The following is an 18987-nucleotide window of genomic DNA, read 5'->3' on the forward strand; positions in this document are numbered from 1 at the left end:
AGAGAAACTTGGAAGAGTTAGGGGTAGAGAACCTCAGATGCTATACAACAGCTTGCCATGACTGACACATCCTATAGGATCAACATAATACCCGCTTGAAGAACAACTTGTAGTCTTTTGATTATGCTTTCAGTGTGGATGGAGTGAGGGAGACAAAAACAGAGTACATTTAAAAAAAGGTGAACTAAGTTCTCAGAGGGTGCTCGTGTGAAAACAATGAATAATAGGTCACCACATACTTGGGGGAGAATCAGTGCTATGCACGAAGAGTATAGTATGTTGCATTGCCCTGCTCGTGGGCAACTGCTTTTGAATCACAGAATCTTGAAGAGCTGAATGCAATTGGTGCAATCTGCCCCTTCCTTACAATGGGTACATTCTGCTTTAACTTACACAATGTACTACCAATGCCAAACAGAACATTCAGTAATGTCATATAGGTGAGATATAACAAACATTTTTCTACAGGCACGCAATGGCTTGCATTACCATCTGTAAACATTGTACAGAAACATGTAGGCAAACAAATATGTTTGACGATATAGTACAGATACTTAGAAAAACACATTTCACTTCGCATTTATAGGCAGGCTGAACATTCTACATTTTTGAAGCTCAAAAAAGATTCAGATGAAGAGATCAATAAAACAAGTGTATTGATTCAGCTTATTTTATCATCAAAGATTTGCACCTAAGTAAATTTGTTTTTTTCTATTCAAAATAGAACTACTAAAAGAATGAGAAACGATTAAGTCGGGTCTAAACAATCAGGTTTTCTTGAGTTGGTGAGGTAACAAAATGCAGTTGGGCAAACATAACGAAGGGTAGGGGGTGCTAGAACTGCAAAATCATGGAGCTGGCAGCGGCAGGCCACAAGCAGCTGGTGGGTAAGGGGCAGCTGCATGCCACATGAAGCAGGCAGCAGCAGGTCATAGAGTTGAGGAAAGGCAGTCAGAGACAGATGCATGCCACAAGCAGACGGTGGTGAGGGTCAAGCAGCTGAAGGCCACATGAAGCAGGCAGCAGCAGGTCATACTGTTGATGGGAGACAGCTAGAGGCTGCTAGGAGCATCTGTAAGCCTCAAAGAGTAGGTGGTGGAAATTGAGAAGGTGCAGTTGGCTGCAAGGCAGGCACTATGGGCCACTAATTGAGAAGATTAATACACATTATCAACATGAGACAGGAAATCTTTGAGTCTGAAGTCATATATTTATTTAAAGCACCAATCAAGGCAGTGGAAGTCCCCCTGAGAAACATCAAATAAAAATGATCTTTTGATTAGGATGCATGCTTGGTACACACTGTTGAATGTTATTATTTAGCAGGGTTAAACTCTGTATGGTGATTGTTTTCCTTAAATGTGCAATATGATGAACTGCGCAAACAGACAAAAATGTCACAAGGGAAGGCAAAAATGCTTTAAGGGACTGTCTCTTAGACATTGCCCCATTAACTAAAAAGTAATAGCTCTGGAATTGAAATTTGACTCCTAAGATTGGAGGTTGGAAGCTCAAGTATATGAAAAAAGACAGAGTCCTAATTTATCTTCTGGATATTACCCAACATAAAAGACAACATGTTCATAAGCAAGCAAATAAAAGAAGGATGTACAGCGAGTAATACAATGTGCCCTATTTAAATAGTCTCAGGTTCTCTGTTACATCTTTAAGGAAAATAATTGTGCACACATGGTTGCTGTTTTCAGAATACAGAGCCCCGCCACAAACATTCCAAGCAATTTTACTCTAAAGCTGGAGGGCTGATTAAATTAGGATGGATTAATAAATACTGTTCTTTTGGCCATGTACTATCTTTAACCTTCCACAAACTTCCAACACAGGGTGGATAGAGGCCCATAACTGCTGAAAGACCGAAAGAAACAGAGTTCAGGAATTAGCTAATTGGATATGTGTTTACACACGTATCTGGGTTCAATACATGTAGCTAAATGAATAGTAACAAATGTGCACATTTATTCCAGAAAATGTTCTTACTTCTTGCATACAACGCCGACAGAAGGGAGTACAATTATTCTAACCAGTAGTTTCTTCAGTAAACAAATAATACTTTGCTGTGTGATCATCCCACTCTTGAGTATCTCTTGTAGCTGCACGGTGTAAAATCAAAATACAATGTTTTGAGAGCATACATTGATAACAAAGCAGAGCAGTGAGATACGTTCTTAATTTGGCACTCAAGCGACTTGGGTGTGTGAATTCTCCAAAATATACATATAGAAAAAGATGTTGTTGGGGGATCACATTTCATAAGAGCCCAAAATTTCATTTCGATTGAATTGGCAAAGGAATACGGCTCAGTTAGGTTTCAAAAATGCATATTTCATTTTTCTTCATGGATTGGTGAATGTCTTTAGCATTTTTGGAAGGTAGTTGGAAATTCTTATTGCACCAAAGATTTGCAGCATGGCACGATTTTGGAAGAAGAGACACGTCAATTTCCTACTGCCTGATACATACTTTACAGGAGCTAGTCTTACCCCCACAATGCAGCCAGCAGTGATTCTGAGATGATAAAGAGACCATAAATTGGAGTCAGTCTAAAGTGTAGAGAGGAAGTGCTTCAAAATAAAGTGGCATTGTTTTATTTAAATAACAAGAAGATCCCACGCCAGGAAGCAGTGGGAAAATGAGCACTAGAAGAATCAGCGCTTAGGATCCAAAGTCTTTCCTTAATCACTTTCACAGGGAGTCTGGAATTCCCCATTTGTGGTAAGTGATATGTTGCAGACCCCATGCTCTGCTCAGAAGTGCACTATATACAGCAAAACAGACCTATACACATCACTGCCTGGCGAGCATATATGACACTGCAGTACGAATATTTAATAATTTACAGTTTCCATGAACTAAAACAGGAACAATCACTAGGACAGCAAGTAAAATAGCATCAAGGGCCCTAAGACTTGCAATAAAAAAATAAATTAACAAAGTTAAAAGAAATATATCACCAATCATCCTTTTACAGAACATTTTAGTGTTAAAACTGTGAGGCATGTATACCGTTTTTCAGAATGACTAAAGGAAGACAAACATACCTAGGGAGTGCACACAGACATAAAGCTTTACACATTTCCCACCCAACAGTCTGTTCCCACCCAAGGGTGTAAACATTTATTATTTACACTTCACATCAGTCGTACTGTGTTGGGAGCTCTTTTCAAAGCAAGCGCGTTCAAGGTCTATTTGCCAAATTGACTCCGGATGCAGATTTCTCAGAGAGGCGAAATGGGCCAAAGCTTCAGAAGTACATTCAGGAAATAACACTTTTCCAATAATAAACGTGACAACCACCACAGTGGTCAGAGATACATTACAATAAAATGCCTTGGGACATTCCCTATACAGCAGTGTGGCATACAAGAGTGTTTGACACAGGCTGGGTGAAAGCTCACACTAAATGTACACTTGGTTGCCTGCAACTAAGCCAACTGCTTTAGTGTGGCTCTTAATGCCTGGACTTTTCTAATCTTCTGCAGGCAAAGTAATTCAAGTTTTTAAGGAGGGGAATGATACTATTTAAAGACAATCCACCTAAAAGTGCTTTAGTGCTAAAGGCCATCAAACATGAAGAGAAATCCCTCATTTGCATCTTGTACATCTCACAGAAATTCCCACTAATGTGCTCTTAGTTGTATATTATTCCCTTTTTTTTTTGTTAGCACATCAGAGTTGCTGAACAGATGATTACATATGTACAGGACATCGGTATATCTTAACAGTAAATTATATTTATTTTTATGGTAGGCTTGGTGAGGTGAGTCGTAGTTTAAGCCCTCATTACAAGTAGCCGGTAAATTCTGATGGCCCATCAGAAAAATGTTTTGGTTTTTCATACTGGGAGTTCGAATTTTTGTTTTAAACTCTGAGGGATTACATGCAGGAACTGTCATGGAAACAGGTATTTCCACATACAACTTCCCCAACACCAGAAATACTGGGACCACGAGTAACAGTAATTCCAAGGCAGGGAAATAACAAACGGCCTCATTATGATCTCAGGCCGCAAGCTATCCGACAACTCGTCGGAGGCTTTCCGTCTGACATCAGAGGTTTTTGTCTGACCACCGTATTACGATACTGGCAGTCGGAGGGAAACCTGAGGGGAAATTCCAGACCACTCCAGGAGCCAGTCAGGACGGAGGGAGGACTGTAATCTCCAAAATGGAGGTTGTGCCTGCTCAGGAACCGCAGTGCGGATTACGATGCACGAATCACACAGCCTTTCAATTGTGATCCGACCGCAATAGAATGTCTGTCTGAAATGGACTGTAGGGTCCCCTAGCAGGGCCCCGTCCCCACGTGGCCTCCGCTATGAGGCCGGGGGGGGGGGGGACGCCTGTGGTGCCCTGCAAAACATTCATGCCCCTTGTGGCAGGCACAGCATTGTCCCTGCCACACGGTGCATTGAGGTTTTAAAACTGTATGTTTTCTATTGAGGCTAGTGCTGCAGTCCGCAGCACAAGCCACAATAAAAAACATACACTTTCCCACCAACATGGAGGCGGTCACATCATAATATGGGAAGCGGGACCACCGACTCCTTGTCAGGTGGCCCCGTATCAGCTACAATGTCGGCCGGACCCTCATCCGACCGACATTGTAATCGACCCCAGACCCTTTAACGGGTTCCCTAATGAGGCCTAAGTATCCAATTTTAGTCCTCTATTTAGGACAATGAATTACCCCAAACTCGGTACATTTATCAATTGCAAAATGCAAGGGTGCGGGAGTTAATTGTTGTCTTTTTTGTAGTGATACAGGATAGGCAGTAGCAAGAATGCATAAGGGGGCAAAATGAACAATTATAAAATTGCACAGAGTACATGTTTGAAACAATAAATAACACCAATGATGTCACTCACCAACACTGTGGCATCATCCTTAGCACCCTGTACCAGTACTGCAAACTAGCAAGAGACTAGTATAAATGAATTCTGTGCGCTACAAAGTTAGCTGTTTATCAATGGACGTGTGGTGTACATGTCACGCCAGACCAGAGGGGAGCCAGAGCTGACCAGCACAGAGGCAGGGCATGACTTCATTTCACAGAACCGATGATCGGAATTCTAGTGGTGTGAACTAACAACTTCTCCACAACTCTGGCAAAGTCTTGTTTTAACAAGAGAGATTAAATCAAAACTGCGTGGCTGCACAGTAGCCATGCAGACTATCGCATCCCAAGTGCAACTGAAGGGAGTGAGCTCCTCCTGTGCAAAGTTACGTTTGAATGCGTATAATATCCTTATGCCACAAAATGTCAACATGGGGCATGCCTGAAATGTCAGGAGCCAGTCACTGCTGTGCATCGATGGCTGCCAGAGCGCACAGCGGCTTCCTTGGGGCACTTGGCCATTGATCGGAGCATACAGAGCCTCGGTCTCAGGGGTGGTGTCTTAGAAACTCCTGGATATTGCCCAGAAGGAAAAGAAGGGATGGTTAACGTCTCAGTGCCTTCTTAGATGGCTCCAGTATTGATTAAAGTGGGGAGAGCCATCATCGCCACTCAGGTGCTAGCTAGAATGCATCACCTATCGATTAGAACACAGAATCGAAGCATCTCAAGAACCCCATTCAGCAGTAAATCCACCCATTCAAAAGCACAGCCCATTTTTGCTAGAAAAGTATGAAGTGGAAAAGCATGGTTTCCATCTGCAGGAGGTGAAGATTTATTTGACTAATCTATGCATTCGTAAAGGTGGCATTCGCTTCGTAAGGGCACAGACAGCACAAGAGACACACCATCCCGCCACAGAAGAGGACAACCACCCAACATTCCCACCAGATGTTTCTGAGGTGCAACTGCTTCACAATAGAAACGAAATGAATAGTGTGTCTTGACAAGTTGTTTAAATGTGCAACACGAGCCCACGTGCCAAAGGGTGTGGCACAAATGTCCCGGGTCATTTCAAAGGGATTCAATATTCCAATAATCTGTAATGAACCTTGTGCAACCTGCAATGAGTACAACGTTAGGGTCGAAGTACAACTTTGGGGTACAAGTATAAAGTTAGGATGGGTCTTTCTCTATTAGGGAATACAAAAATAAATAGATCTGGTCTTTTTGGCTGACAGAGAAGAGGCTCCGGCGAGGGCAGGGTGCCTTGTGTTCTCGTGACAAGAGGCACGTGTCTTTAGCCTGCTACATCCTCCGTTCCCGCTCATGCTGCAGCTTGATGAGTCGTTCGATTTCTGCTCCCAATGTCTGCAGATTGTCCTAAACAGAAAGTTAAGGGGGGGGGGGGGAAGAATTTAGTTAAATTATTAACGTTTTCTTGAATACACAGAAGTTTTACACATACACCGAAAAGTTTTGACTACTTTGTCATGCTATTTTCCGCCCCTGTCATTTTACACATCACATGCGAATGATCATAGAAACTGAATCACATTTCAGACGGGGTTGTTTCGCAACATTTAAAGACTATGCGTGGATGCTATTACATGCAAAAGCACTGAACTCCCTATGCCGTAGACACCGAAGGGAATGGCAAACACTTGCTGCCGATGCGAGAATCCACCTTCCTCGTGCAAAGAAAGTAGCGCAACACGATTAAATCCCTAGCAAACACAGGCGGATTTCTTTTTCTAAAGTTGGTCTCCCTTCGAGGCAGAAAGACCGAGAAAGGCGTTGGAAATGTCTATCATGTGCCCCCAAGCAGCTAACAGACTTGAGTAAGATAAAACAGCGACTCGAGAACGGAAATCTCTTATAAGCCGTTTAAGAGCGAACTATTCGTGCTGCTTCACACGATCTTCTTTCTCGCCCGCAGATGTGGGTGGGCAAAAATGTTTAAAAAATGCCAAGCAATGACTATCTTTGCTTTACTTTTGTGCTCTATTGTTATATATGTTTTTGAGGACATGCATGAATAAATGTAAATTGTCTCTTTCTTAGAAGGTGGCCTTTCTAGCTGCAATTACTTCAGTAAGAGGAGTTTGGGAAATGCACACTGATAGTTGATGAGATAATAATGACAGTTCAGTCAGCATCTTCTTTGCTACTTGATTCCATTTTAGACTTCCATCCGGTGCCTAATTCTGCCATCTAGTGGCATGACTCGGAATATTAGCTAGTTTTTATGGTCTGGCTTGACCGCGCAGCTGTCGCCAATCACGAGAGCATCACGGTTGAGGGGTTTGGCCCTGCCCACATGTTGGGAACCAGGAGTACATGTTTGATTGGGCAGAAGTGGTTTGCTTGCACAAGAAAGGTGCTTGCCGAAGCTGTGATCATTTTGTTTATTTATCCAGCAGCCTTAGATTGAACATGGTACTGTAATGCTATTAAAGTGTCTTAAGGTAACAAGATAACATATGGTGTTTGTCTTTCTCTGGCAGTAACACAGATGGGAAGAGGGCAGTCAGTAACATACATGGATTTTTAGATCTGGATTGGCAGCACCACTTTCGCCTCACCTTTTAACCTGCAGCAATATTTTTCTACAGTTATTTGCTTCCACACAAATACATTTTCATTCCTATCTTATTTATTTGTAATGCATCACGCTAATATGCAGCATTCCTTTAAAATCAGACCTATTGGCATGCCAATGCATTGCCAATGCTCACTTTTGAATGCGAATGTTCAGCTTTGCGACCATTCAAATGTCTCTTTAGGGCGCCTTGCAGGTGAACCCCATTTTTAGGCAGTATTTTGCATAGACGCATATAACAGGGAGCTAACAATAACACATGGAATATTATCTTTGTCTGATACTTCCCTCAAAGGTAAGGGAGGCAGATTGTAAACTTCTCAACCTCTCTTGGCAGCTTAGTAGAAGAGGCTGTCCATTTTGGCAAAAGACTCATGCTTTTTTAAAACAAAGTATGCTATTTTACCCATCAGTCACAAAATGTAACTGTATATTCCAGACACACTGTATAAAAAACATTTCAAGTGCATTCTGTACTTATTGATGTCTTTTTTTACTTTAATTTTTTTTATAACACATGGGCTCCCATTGTGCTCGATTCTTTTTCCATCTGTGAAAACACGACCGTCCGCTATAGAAATAGTTCAACGAGCTGAACGTTCACTCCACAGGAAACACTATACGCATATGTGCTACACCAGTCCATCCACAGAGATCTGCCTTTCAGTCCAAGTTGAAGGAACTTAGATAAGTAACCTGGCCAGTTTACTCTGGTGGGTGAGAAAACCACCATTATTTTAAATGTACATCTACAATGTCACATTTGAAATATTATTTGTGGCTACTATTTAGGTTTCTTCTGAGTGTGTCTGCAACATTCTTTTCTTTTGCTGCAATGCTCGTCTCCAGATTGCCCTGTCTCATGTCCCATGCTATCTTTGATAGCCCCACGGATTTTGCTCCCATTTGTGTTGTCTGGAATATCATTAGTGGTAACTGCAAAACTTGGATGGAAATATTAGTTTGTCCACCATCTTAGACTGCTCTGTAGATCATCCCAATCTTCTGAAGACCACCATGCCCATACAATTTAACCACTGTTCTTACAGACTGTGAAGGAGAATGCAGAGGACGTTGATTCTTCAGTGGAAGGGCCATGTTGCGTGTTTAGGTCATTGTCAAGGGACTTGTGTACCCTTCTGGCACCTTGTAGAACTACAAAAAGATTTTCTTCTTCATCGCCTTCAGCGTGTGATTCTAGATCAGAGTGACATGTTGATAGTGTTCCATCTGAATCGGAGTGTGGTTGGGTCGGTTGCAACTGAGGTTGAGATGGGCATGACTGACGTGGTGGATTTGCTTCCGAGAGGACAATCGTGTCTTCCTCCAGCATTGCTGAAAGCGTCGACACACAGGGAATTGGCAAGGATCTCGGTCCTGCATGAGAAGTTGGGATAGGCATCACCACCAGGGTCGAGGCAGATCCTGGAATAGAGTCAAGAGTCACAGTTGGCATCGGGACAGATCTGCTGGTGGTAGACCGATTGGAGGCCTCCTTATATCTTTGGGGTCAGCAGGGGCACCAGAGGGTGCTGAATATTCCCAACATGGCCGTTTTGAAGGCTTTGACCTGTTGCAGTGTCACCAAGAGACCCAGGAATTCGGGTTAGTTCGGGACAAGGTGGAGTATTGGCTCCGCGTTGGAAGAGTATTGGCTCCGCGTTGGAAGACCAGGACCGGGAGGCACACAGATGCCCATGAGACTTCTCTTGATGAGTGACGGGAACAAAGGGAGTCCCGTTTTGGCATGTTGTGCTTTCTACTAGGCTTTGACTTACACCTGATGACCAGGTGTGGGAAGAGGACCTCTATCTTGAGAGTGACCTCAAGAGAAAAAACGCATCTGCATCTTCGAGCAAGCCTGGCTCTTATGTGCTTTATGACTGTGTCCAGTGATGTAGAGCTAGGACTCACATTCTTGGATAGTCTTCTGGTTCCTTCTGGTGCAGTTGTTGCACAACTTCGAGGTGTGTGAGCAGCCTAGACATCAGGGAACATGCCAGGTGTGGGTCTGTCACAGACAGCTGCTAATAGCAGTCTTTGCAGGATTTTAAGCCTATAGTTTTAGGTGGGGACTGCCTCTTGTAAAATGTGAAAGTTCAAATTCTGACAAAAATATGTTCTACTAACAAGTGTCATAAAATGAGAGAGCGAGCACCGGATCTGCGTTTGAAGGTGCAGAAAAGAAGGAACTGATGTCAGCAAACAGGGTGTTGCTATACAAGGCTCCTGCGTAATTTTGAGTCAGGACACCATCTACTGTCAAGAAAGGAAATTGCCAAGAAGAATCTCTGGATCCAGTCTGGCACATGGGGGTATTTATAAGATGAGACATCTGTAGTTAGAAGTGGCCATCAGCTAATACACGAGTGGTCAGACACTAACCTCACCGCTCGTCTAGCTTTTGTTTCCCTTTTCTTCTTCCCCTTCCCCTTTTTCTTTTCTTTTCTCTCCTTTTCAACTTGTCTTTCTTCTTTTATTATTGATCATTTTGGTTAGCCTCTTGATACTCTCCAAGACGTATTAACCTCATGTTATGCTTTTATATGTGATATTATTGGCCTTATATATGATATGCCAACCCTCCTACAGAATCATTTTTGTATTTTTCTTCTGGAAAATCAATAAAGTATTTTGAAAAAAGAAAAAAAAAGTGGCCATCAGAATACAATGCACAAAAGGCTATCCATGGAAACCTTCAATGACGCTTCAGGCAAAGCTAAAAAGGGCCTTTTCCACATACTAGACATCATAAAGTCCAGCAAAAGCAGCAAATTGAAGTAAATTAGTTATTATCATGCAGCCTCTACTGCAAAATTACAAAGTTCAAAAAAATCAATGTTCCCTAAATAACGCACGTCCTTCAATATCTTCATAAAGGCACCACTCATGCTGCCAAGAAATAAAAACAACTAAAACGTGGATATCCAAAGTGCAGTCCACTTTTGATTCAGAGTCGAATTTAGAGTGAACTACTCTAGGCACACCTATGCTATTGCAAGATGCTATTCTGCGTCCAACCACTGTAAAAAAGAACTATAAACCACTCGTAAATATATAATAGTTTCAAATAGCAGAGTGGTCCTACACACTTAAGGAGAATTCGAACACATTTATTTTTTAAACTATCCACTTTACCTAAAACAGTCTTTGAAGACCTTTGACAATGGTCAGATGAACCTCCTTTACTTGGAAAGAATGACAGACCACTTTGTCAAGGCAACTCTTTGTGGATTATGTAATAGGTCTAGAAAGGCACACTGCACCTACGAAATACCACAGTCTCTTGGGTCTCAAAACTTTTTGCAACAAAAAAAACAAATTGTTTTGTATTTGGATGAAAGAGGTTATGTTACTGATGAAGATCATGGGACACACTTGACTGACAGAAGTATGGAAAATGTACTTATTCGTAAAACTAGTAATTCAGTTTGAAACCATTCTATATTCACTTACAGGGAAGCACGTTTCTTTGAGTACAGACAATTGTCAGAGCCTTCGTGACCTCATTATGATGTCTATTAAAAGGGCTCACAACATATCCACCATTTTTAGATTCATGACAGCATGATAAACATGAAAACCGAGTTGGCATGGTGAGCATAAGAACGATGGATTTAACCAGATCTCATGACTGGCTCACTGTGCTACTGGATTCAAGCTGAGGAGGGGTGTAACTCTGAAACCGGTCCCAAGATGCTTGTTTCTGGTCCAGGGAGGACCTGAGTTGGCAGTTTGGCCTGGACTGTTCCCATGAGGAACAGGGTCAAGACTGATTTGCATACGGCTGGATCTAAACTGGGGTGGCATGATGAGCAAAAGAACAATGAACTTAACCCGGATCTCTTGACTGGGGGCGAATGTTTTGAATTGTTCTGCATTCCGTCCATCCTTTGTGTGTCTTTAGCAGAATATGAAGCACAACAAATGTTACCGATAAATTGTTCTATTACATCTTTTTATCAGTGAAGTAGGAAAGAGTACGAATCTAGAACAGTCTAAAGCTGCAGAACTATAGTTAAAGGCAAATAAAGTTTTCCACTTGCAATGTGAACTTTTTCTAGGCGCCCACAATGTGCATTAACCGTAAAGCATTAGCCTCCTAACTTACTGTGTCTGAAGAGCAAGTAGTGGTAAGTGGATTCCTCAGTATTATGCGCCTTCCTGTTTGTTAGGTTTTGGGCAAGCCCCTGAAAACTCAACCCAAATGACTTGTTCCGATTCAGCTCAAGGTCCTCTTGGAACCTCAAGCCTAAAGGGAGCTGAGAGTCCTGGGCTTGGGCAATCTCTATAATTGAAGGTGCAGTGACCTCTTGGCACGCAAGCCACGGCAGGAGGCGGCCCGGCTTATTACCTGTGGAGTGTACCCGGGCTGTATATGCTGTAAAGTTGTGGCAGCGGAGACGCCCCAAAAGTGTTGGTGTGACTGAATTTCGTATCGGTGAGGGTCGCCTGGGCCACTGGACTGTGCGCGGCCCGACTCTCCAGCTCCATCAGGGCTAACTCTGCCTGTGCTAGGTCTCTCTCAAGCCCTCGACACACTCACTACATTTTGAATGCACATCCCCTGTGTGATAACTTTAAAAGCATCACATTTCATGGCACAGATGGTGGCTGTGGTATGGTTTTCTGCAAAAGAGTGGCAGATATGCTCGAGATTGGTGTCCCTGAAGCTAGGGTCCTCAAGTATTTCCCGGGAGAGCCGCCAGGTGGGGACTGGGATGGGTGGTGCACCCCAGTCCATGTCCATGACGTATGCCGCATGATCAGAGATGATAAACCCAAGGTAGTCTGAGTGATTGAGCTGTGGGAGGATAGTGGAGGAGCAGAGGAAGCGATGGATGGAGACATATAAATCATAGGGGGGGTTGAATATTTTCAAGTTTATTTTATTTAGCAGAGTTACTTAAAACCATTGCTACAAAATATCTCATTACATGTTAAAAATTAAAACCGATTAAAAGTTGAATAGTGCGAGTACTGCTTGAGAGTTGGATGGTGAGTTCTCCAAGCATCTGACAAGGACCAATGTCTGGCCCAATGAGCACATTGCGTAGTAGAGGTGAGTGGGTGCTTGCAGGAGGGGCGGATGAGATCCATCAAGGTGGACAATACAGTATTGCAGTCCTCGCCCAGTACCCACGGGATGTCTGGCCATTGTGCTAGAAAACCCGGATAAAGTGGACAGTTGGAAAGTGTGTTTGGGGCATATACACTACCCAGGAGTACATGGGTTCCGTCAAGGTGCCCTTCCACAATAGGCCCCCCCACCCACCACCCCCCAACGTCAGGATACAGCTCTGCTGGCTCCAATCAACAGTCCAGGGGCCAGTAACAGATTCGGGAGCAGAGAGCCACAAGTTACGTTCCGGGGACCGTGGAGAGGAAGGGAACATCCCTTGGGCAGGTCACTCCGCGAGGGGGCTCCCAGTAATGCAGGCCTCAGGGGGAAGGAGCGCTCACCTGGGCTATATTCAGGTGTTTCCCATGCCCAGCATCAGCACTGTCTCGTGGCTACGAGTGCGGATGGGCCCGGGGCTGCCAGGAGGGCTGAGATATCGAGGGCAGCGAAGGTGAAAGGAGTAGCCCCTGGATACGCTGCTCCCTCAAGCGTCTTCCAGGGGTGCAGGTCCAATGTGTGAGGAAACCTCCCGGGCCCGGCGTCTGTATCCTCCAGGGGCCTGTGGTGCAGACCAGGCACCAGGTCTCAGGAGGGCTGAGATGTGCAGTGATCAGGGCCTTCCTGTTGTCTAGGCAGTCCCGGCACCACCGGCCTCGAACGGGGCGAGACTGCAAGCCGATGTGTAAGGACTGTCGCAATGGATCATCGTCCCGCCAGCTGCAAGGGCGGCAAATGGTGCCCCGGCAGTCCGTGCACACCTCCCTCGAGTGATTGCCGGGTAGGTATGCCTGATTGTCAGGGTTCTAGTGGATTCCAAGGCACTCGGAGTGGAGCCTCACAAAGGTGGATCGCCATCTTGTGCAGTCAATCCATGCCCGGGAGATCTCAGTCTGTGTTACCGAGATAGCACCCTTCTAGGCAGTAATGGCATTACTGCTTGTCTGAGCACACATGGCCATGCAATGTAAAAGTGGTCAGGCGTGGACCAGTACATCACATCACATCCTGTAGTGACTTCTCAGAGGCTGCCTAATTCTCCATGGTGGAGAAGATTGATTTTTATTTTCTGCTCCTTTAGTTCTATCCTGCGTGGATGCATACCTCATTTCATGCACCACTGTTGTAAATGTTGCTCTCCACGTTTCAGTCTTTTAAATGCTACATATTCAGTGTGTATCAGCCCGGCAGTCATGTGAGGTGGCAGTAATCATGATCAATTTGGAGCATTGTCTTGAGCCATTTTTAGGTTTCGCCTAGGTGAAAGCTGCGCAAGCAGCTTTTCACGAAGGTGAAAACCTAATGAGAACAGTATGTGGCTTGGTCACCGCCCCTCTGTTCCATTGGCTAGCTCCATAAATGGAGGCTAGCCATTGGAACAGAGATCTGTCCGTCATGGCCGGACCAGATTCGTGGGCGTTCCCGCGATTTCTTCCCACTCCACCCTTTTCGCATCGTCATCGCGGCCGTGGGCGGGGTTTATTTTTTGTTGTTGTCCAGGTTTGTTTTGGCCATTCCGCGGCCGACCGGCAACGGAGGAAGCCTTCCCGACCCCCCCTCCCGCTGTCCGTTCCCGCCCCCCCCCTGTCCGTGTGCTTCATGTTTTCCCTGCGGCCAGGAGGATCAATACAGACGGAGCCTGAAGGGCTCTCAGAGCGCACATTACCGTGTATTCTACTGGCCCTGGCCGCCTGCACCGAATTCCACTGGCTGCACAGTTTGCAAGGCCACTTGTCTGCACTGAGAGGAACGTACATCACTCATACAGGCCCCCCCCTCCCGCTGTTCGTGTCCCCGTTCCCGCCCCCCCTCCCGCTGTCCGTTCCCGCCCCCCTCCCGCTGTCCGTGTGCCTGCCCGCCACCCATAGCTCTTAAAAGTCATGCTTTTTTTTTAGGCGCTATATTTTTCCACGAACAAGCTTAATCAAAACAATGTGGAGCAATCGGTGAAAATACTGGCTATGTTTGGTCTTTTTGTGGCACATTTGACAAAATATAATCATACAACATGACCCCTCGTTAGCCATGCTGTTTCCTGGCAAAAAGCGTGAAATGTGTATTTCTTTGTCAGTTTCTGACAAGGTGTGTTCATCCTTCGCATCTTCCGAAGACCCCGCCTGAACTGTTATTTATCTGTCTTTAAAACCCCGCAGCCTGCTCCCTGCAGAAACTGCTGGCGGGGTTTAATGGGAAGCCAAGTGTCTGGCTGGCCCCAATTAACACCCCGTGATTAGCTGGCATTCCTACGCAGCGTGTCAGACACCATCGAGGCTGGGTTTAAGGACATGAGCTGGTTTAATTTGAAGATTTATACAGCGCCGCTTAACCCCAGTGAGGGCATCCAGGCGCGGTACAGGACTCTCAGGCCGTTGCGAGATTCGAACCGGGACCCGGCTCCCGAGGCGGCAGCTCTGGTCGCTGCGCCACACCCAGTGCCCGATCGTAATCGGTGCAAGCGTCATTACAGGGTTTGGAAAAGCCACTGCGCATATAATGCAGTATTTGCGGGTACCGTTTTGTTTATTTTTGTATGTGGGGGGTTACAAATTCTATCTCCTTTAAATCGACTGATATTTTTAATATGCACTATGTCTTTCCGTTTTTTTACAGATATCGTGATATTAATGCTCTGCACTTGCCGGAATGAGTGCTCAGTGGAAAGGCTTTTTCAAACACTCAACTTCCTTTTTATCTGAAGGTTTTGCTTTTAGCAGAAATGCCAATATGACACTAAGTTATAGATATTTTCTATCGGCTGTGCAACGCCTTTCTTCAACCCTTAGAAGGATGAACGGCAGCATCGGCCCTGCTGGGCCACGATTCTGTGCTCTGAGGATTGCACACTGACCTCCGAAGCGCGCTCTCAACTCACCGAGCCTGTGCAAGGGAGCACTCTTGCTAGAAATTCGGGTCACATCGTCTTTATGTTGCTACCACTGGTTCTCCAGGGATTATACATGAGTTTGTGAAGTGCAATGAAAAGTAAACGATAATCAGTTACTTGATGGACTCAGAAGTAATGTTTCATTCACAGGCAGGGTGGAAAAATAAGATTAAATGACATTTAGTGTAATTTAAAAAATGTTAACCTCGGACAGCCAGTTAGTGATATTACGCAGAGTGAGTGTGCAGAGTGAGTGTGCAGAGTGAGTGTGTAGAGTATGAGTGCAGAGTGAGTGTGCAGAGTGAGTGTGCAGAGTGTAGAGTGAGTGTGTAGAGTGAGTGTGCAGAGTAGTGAGTGCAGAGTGAGTGTGTAGAGTGAGTGTGCAGTGTAGTGAGGGCAGAGTGCAGAGTAGTGAGTGCAGAGTGCAGAGTATTGTTACACCCGCCAGTGCATAGCTTTGAGCCAGAGGAGTCCGACTCATGGTCTATGTGGACAACATCCTGTTAATGTGGCAAGATCGGAGCAAACTAGAGTCAGTTACAGCTGATGATATCGCTATTGCAAAACCTAGGATTTATAAATTGTCAGAAATCAGTGTTTACACCTCACAGAAGTTGCTCTTTCTGGGCTTCGAGATAGACACAGTGAGTCAGTGTCTCAGACTCCCAAGCAAGAAAATGTCTCTCATCCGCAGGGCACTGTGCAAAACCTTAGAGAAGACTAACGCGTTTCTCTCATTCATCTAGCAAGAATGTGAGTGTGCAGAGTAGTGAGTGTGCAGAGTAGTGAGTGCACAGTAGTGAGTGTGCAGAGTAGTGAGTGCACAGTAGTGAGTGTGCAGACTAGTGAGTGCAGAGTGTGAGTGCAGAGTGCAAAGTGAGTGTGCAGAGTAGTGAGTGTGCAGAGTAGAGAGTGCAGAGTAGAGAGTGCAGAGTAGAGAGTGCAGAGTGCAGAGTAGAGAGTGCAGAGTGCAGAGTAGAGAGTGCAGAGTAGAGAGTGCAGAGTAGAGAGTGCAGAGTAGAGAGTGCAGAGTAGAGAGTGCAGAGTGCAGAGTAGAGCGTGCAGAGTGCAGAGTAGTGAGTGCAGAGTGACTAGGGAGTGTAGAGTGACTAGGGAGTGTAGAGTGACTAGGGAGTGCTAGGGAGTGTAGAGTGACTAGGGAGTGCAGAGTGACTAGGGAGTGCTAGGGAGTGAAGACTGACTAGGGAGTGCTAGGGAGTGCAGAGTGCATAGGGAGTGCAGAGTGCATAGGGAGTGCAGAGTGCATAGGGAGTGCAGAGTGAGTGCATAGGGAGTGCAGAGTGCACAGGAAGTGCAGAGTGCACAGGGAGTGCAGAGTGCATAGGGAGTGCAGAGTGCATAGGGAATGCAGAGTGCAGAGTACATAGGGAGTGCAGAGTGCATAGGGAGTGCAGAGTGCATAGGGAGTGCAGAGTGCATAGGGAGTGCAGAGTGCCTAGGGAGTGCAGAGTGCATAGGGAGTGCAGAGTGCATAGGGAGTGCAGAGTGCAGAGTGAGTAGGGAGTGCTAGAGAGTGCAGAGTGAGTAGGGAGTGCTAGAGAGTGCAGAGTGAGTAGGGAGTTCTAGGGAGTGCTAGAGAGTGCAGAGTGAGTAGGGAGTGCTAGAGAGTGCAGAGTGACTGCAGAGATTAAGCTAATGGCAATGTAAATGACAATGCCATTTATTTATCTGTTTTCAAAACCAACACATAAATACACATTTTGTCATTTACAATGCCAATAACTCTAACTTTTCCAAAGGCGAAACCATTGCATTGTAAATGCTTGTTTATACTTTCTCATCTGTAGGACTTTGTCTGCTTCAGATCCCAGCCACGCTGGCTTGGACCTTCATCGCCAGTTGATGGATCAGCCTGAGGGTCTATGGACCTGCCAGTGCCTGATTCAAGTGTCACAAGGGAGCTACATGTCACGGTGCACTCTTCCTTTTTGGAAAACCTCCGAGAAATGTCATGCATTGAGATCTAACATCCAACCCTCTTGCTTCTTCCTCTGCCTAGGCCTAGGTATTCTGGCGTACACCAAAAACCTTTGGTCTCTGCTTCCTATTCCTGCACTGTTCAGGAAATAGTGACTAAAGGCAGATGGGAAATTCTGATGTTCCAAGGTCCTATGGCACTTGATGTGCTCTGGAGAATCATGACATACAAGTGAAATACAAGTCCCAGATTGCAAAGCAAAAACCTGAATTAAATTAACCACTCACACATGGACCTGGATCATTTGAGAATGTGAGGAGAGGTGGAAGTGGTCACAGTATACCCAGGTCCAGAACAGAGGACTGAGCCCCAGCGATGTTTCAACAGGAGAAGTTTGGCACTAGGACCACTTGCCATTAGTTTAAGGGCTATAGAGGCTCTTTTTGTACTGCACAGAATCTAAGCTGAACATGAGCAGGTCAGAGTCCGAGCTATAGGTCATTTACGCTGATGGCATCAATAAGTTTAGTAGCATCTTTGAAGCTTGACAAATCCCACCTCTTTTGCTGACTGAATGTTGTCTAGTATGGATATCTGAAAAGGTACATTAGACTATACAGTCTGTTATTGTCCGACATATACCTTTTGGTCGCTCAATCAATTTCCCTACGACTGCCAATGTTTTTTATGCCAGAAACCTTTGCTTTGTCTTAGTAAGCATGGCGGCATGCCATAAATAAATAATAGATCCAGGCTTACATTCTATGTAACGAAAACTTGTTTGAGCACGTCAGATTTTTTAAATCTCTTTTGGCTGGTAGCTCGTCCTTTTCCAATTATTATGAACACGTTCCCAGAGATAATAATGTGCTGCTTACAGAGAACTAAAACACCGAAAAAGAATGCAACATAAAATAAACCTTACAGAGCTACAGAGACACTCATTCCAAAGTATATACGGAAAAGAAACACTTGACCATTCCATACTTTGAGAACAATAAACAAAACTAGCAGCAAGGGTGGTCTGGTAAAATTAAACTTAAAAAAGAACACAGTGTAAACTGTAGTTTTCTTCTCAGAATTGAAAAAATACTAGCCCTTTGTTCAGAAAAGCCCACAATGAAAATGCTTCGAGCCATTGCTAAGTATCAGCAGATGAACTATGTTATAAAAGTAATCTACATAGATACACTTTTAAGGACAAAACTAACAAGCAGAAAATATGTTTAGATATCCTGCTACAATTTTAACGAAGCAATATGTCGAAAGCTTTCTCGAAAATTGTTCCTCAATATTGCCAAGCACACTCACAACAAATTGACAAATTTGAAAAGTAGAGAGGAAATGCATTAAGGAATCTGCTAATTCACAAAACAAAGGTACAATGGTATAGGTTCATTGACCTCGTCCATCAAGAGAGCCTGAGGAACACAAGTGTGTGTGTCCAACATTCCTTTTGGTCCAGACTGCGGAAGGATGGCCTCTATGTGGCCAGAATCTTTGATACCCACACAACGTCAGTGCTATCTAACTTTCTCATGTGAGGCTCTGCGCTCTCACAACATTTGTATATTCCAGAAGTTGGACCACA

The 18987-nt window shown here is 44.6% G+C and overlaps 1 protein-coding gene across 4 annotated transcripts in view; it reads right to left on the minus strand.

Annotated features, from left to right (window-relative positions):
- Positions 1-2587: 2587 nt before the first annotated feature.
- Positions 2588-18987, minus strand: part of CCDC186 (coiled-coil domain containing 186) — a 603510-nt gene continuing 587110 nt past the window's right edge. For 2 of the 4 annotated variants that reach the window (XM_078643863.1, XM_078643862.1), the window contains exon 17: positions 2588-6235. In XM_078643863.1, coding sequence (XP_078499989.1) covers positions 6161-6235 — 75 coding nt within the window. In that variant the 3' untranslated portion in view covers positions 2588-6160. The remainder of the gene's footprint in view (positions 6236-18987) is intronic. The other 2 variants (XM_078643865.1, XM_078643864.1) reach the window with 1 other exon arrangement.

This window comes from Lissotriton helveticus, chromosome 5_1 (assembly GCF_964261635.1).
Source record: "Lissotriton helveticus chromosome 5_1, aLisHel1.1, whole genome shotgun sequence".
NCBI lineage: Eukaryota > Metazoa > Chordata > Amphibia > Caudata > Salamandridae > Lissotriton > Lissotriton helveticus.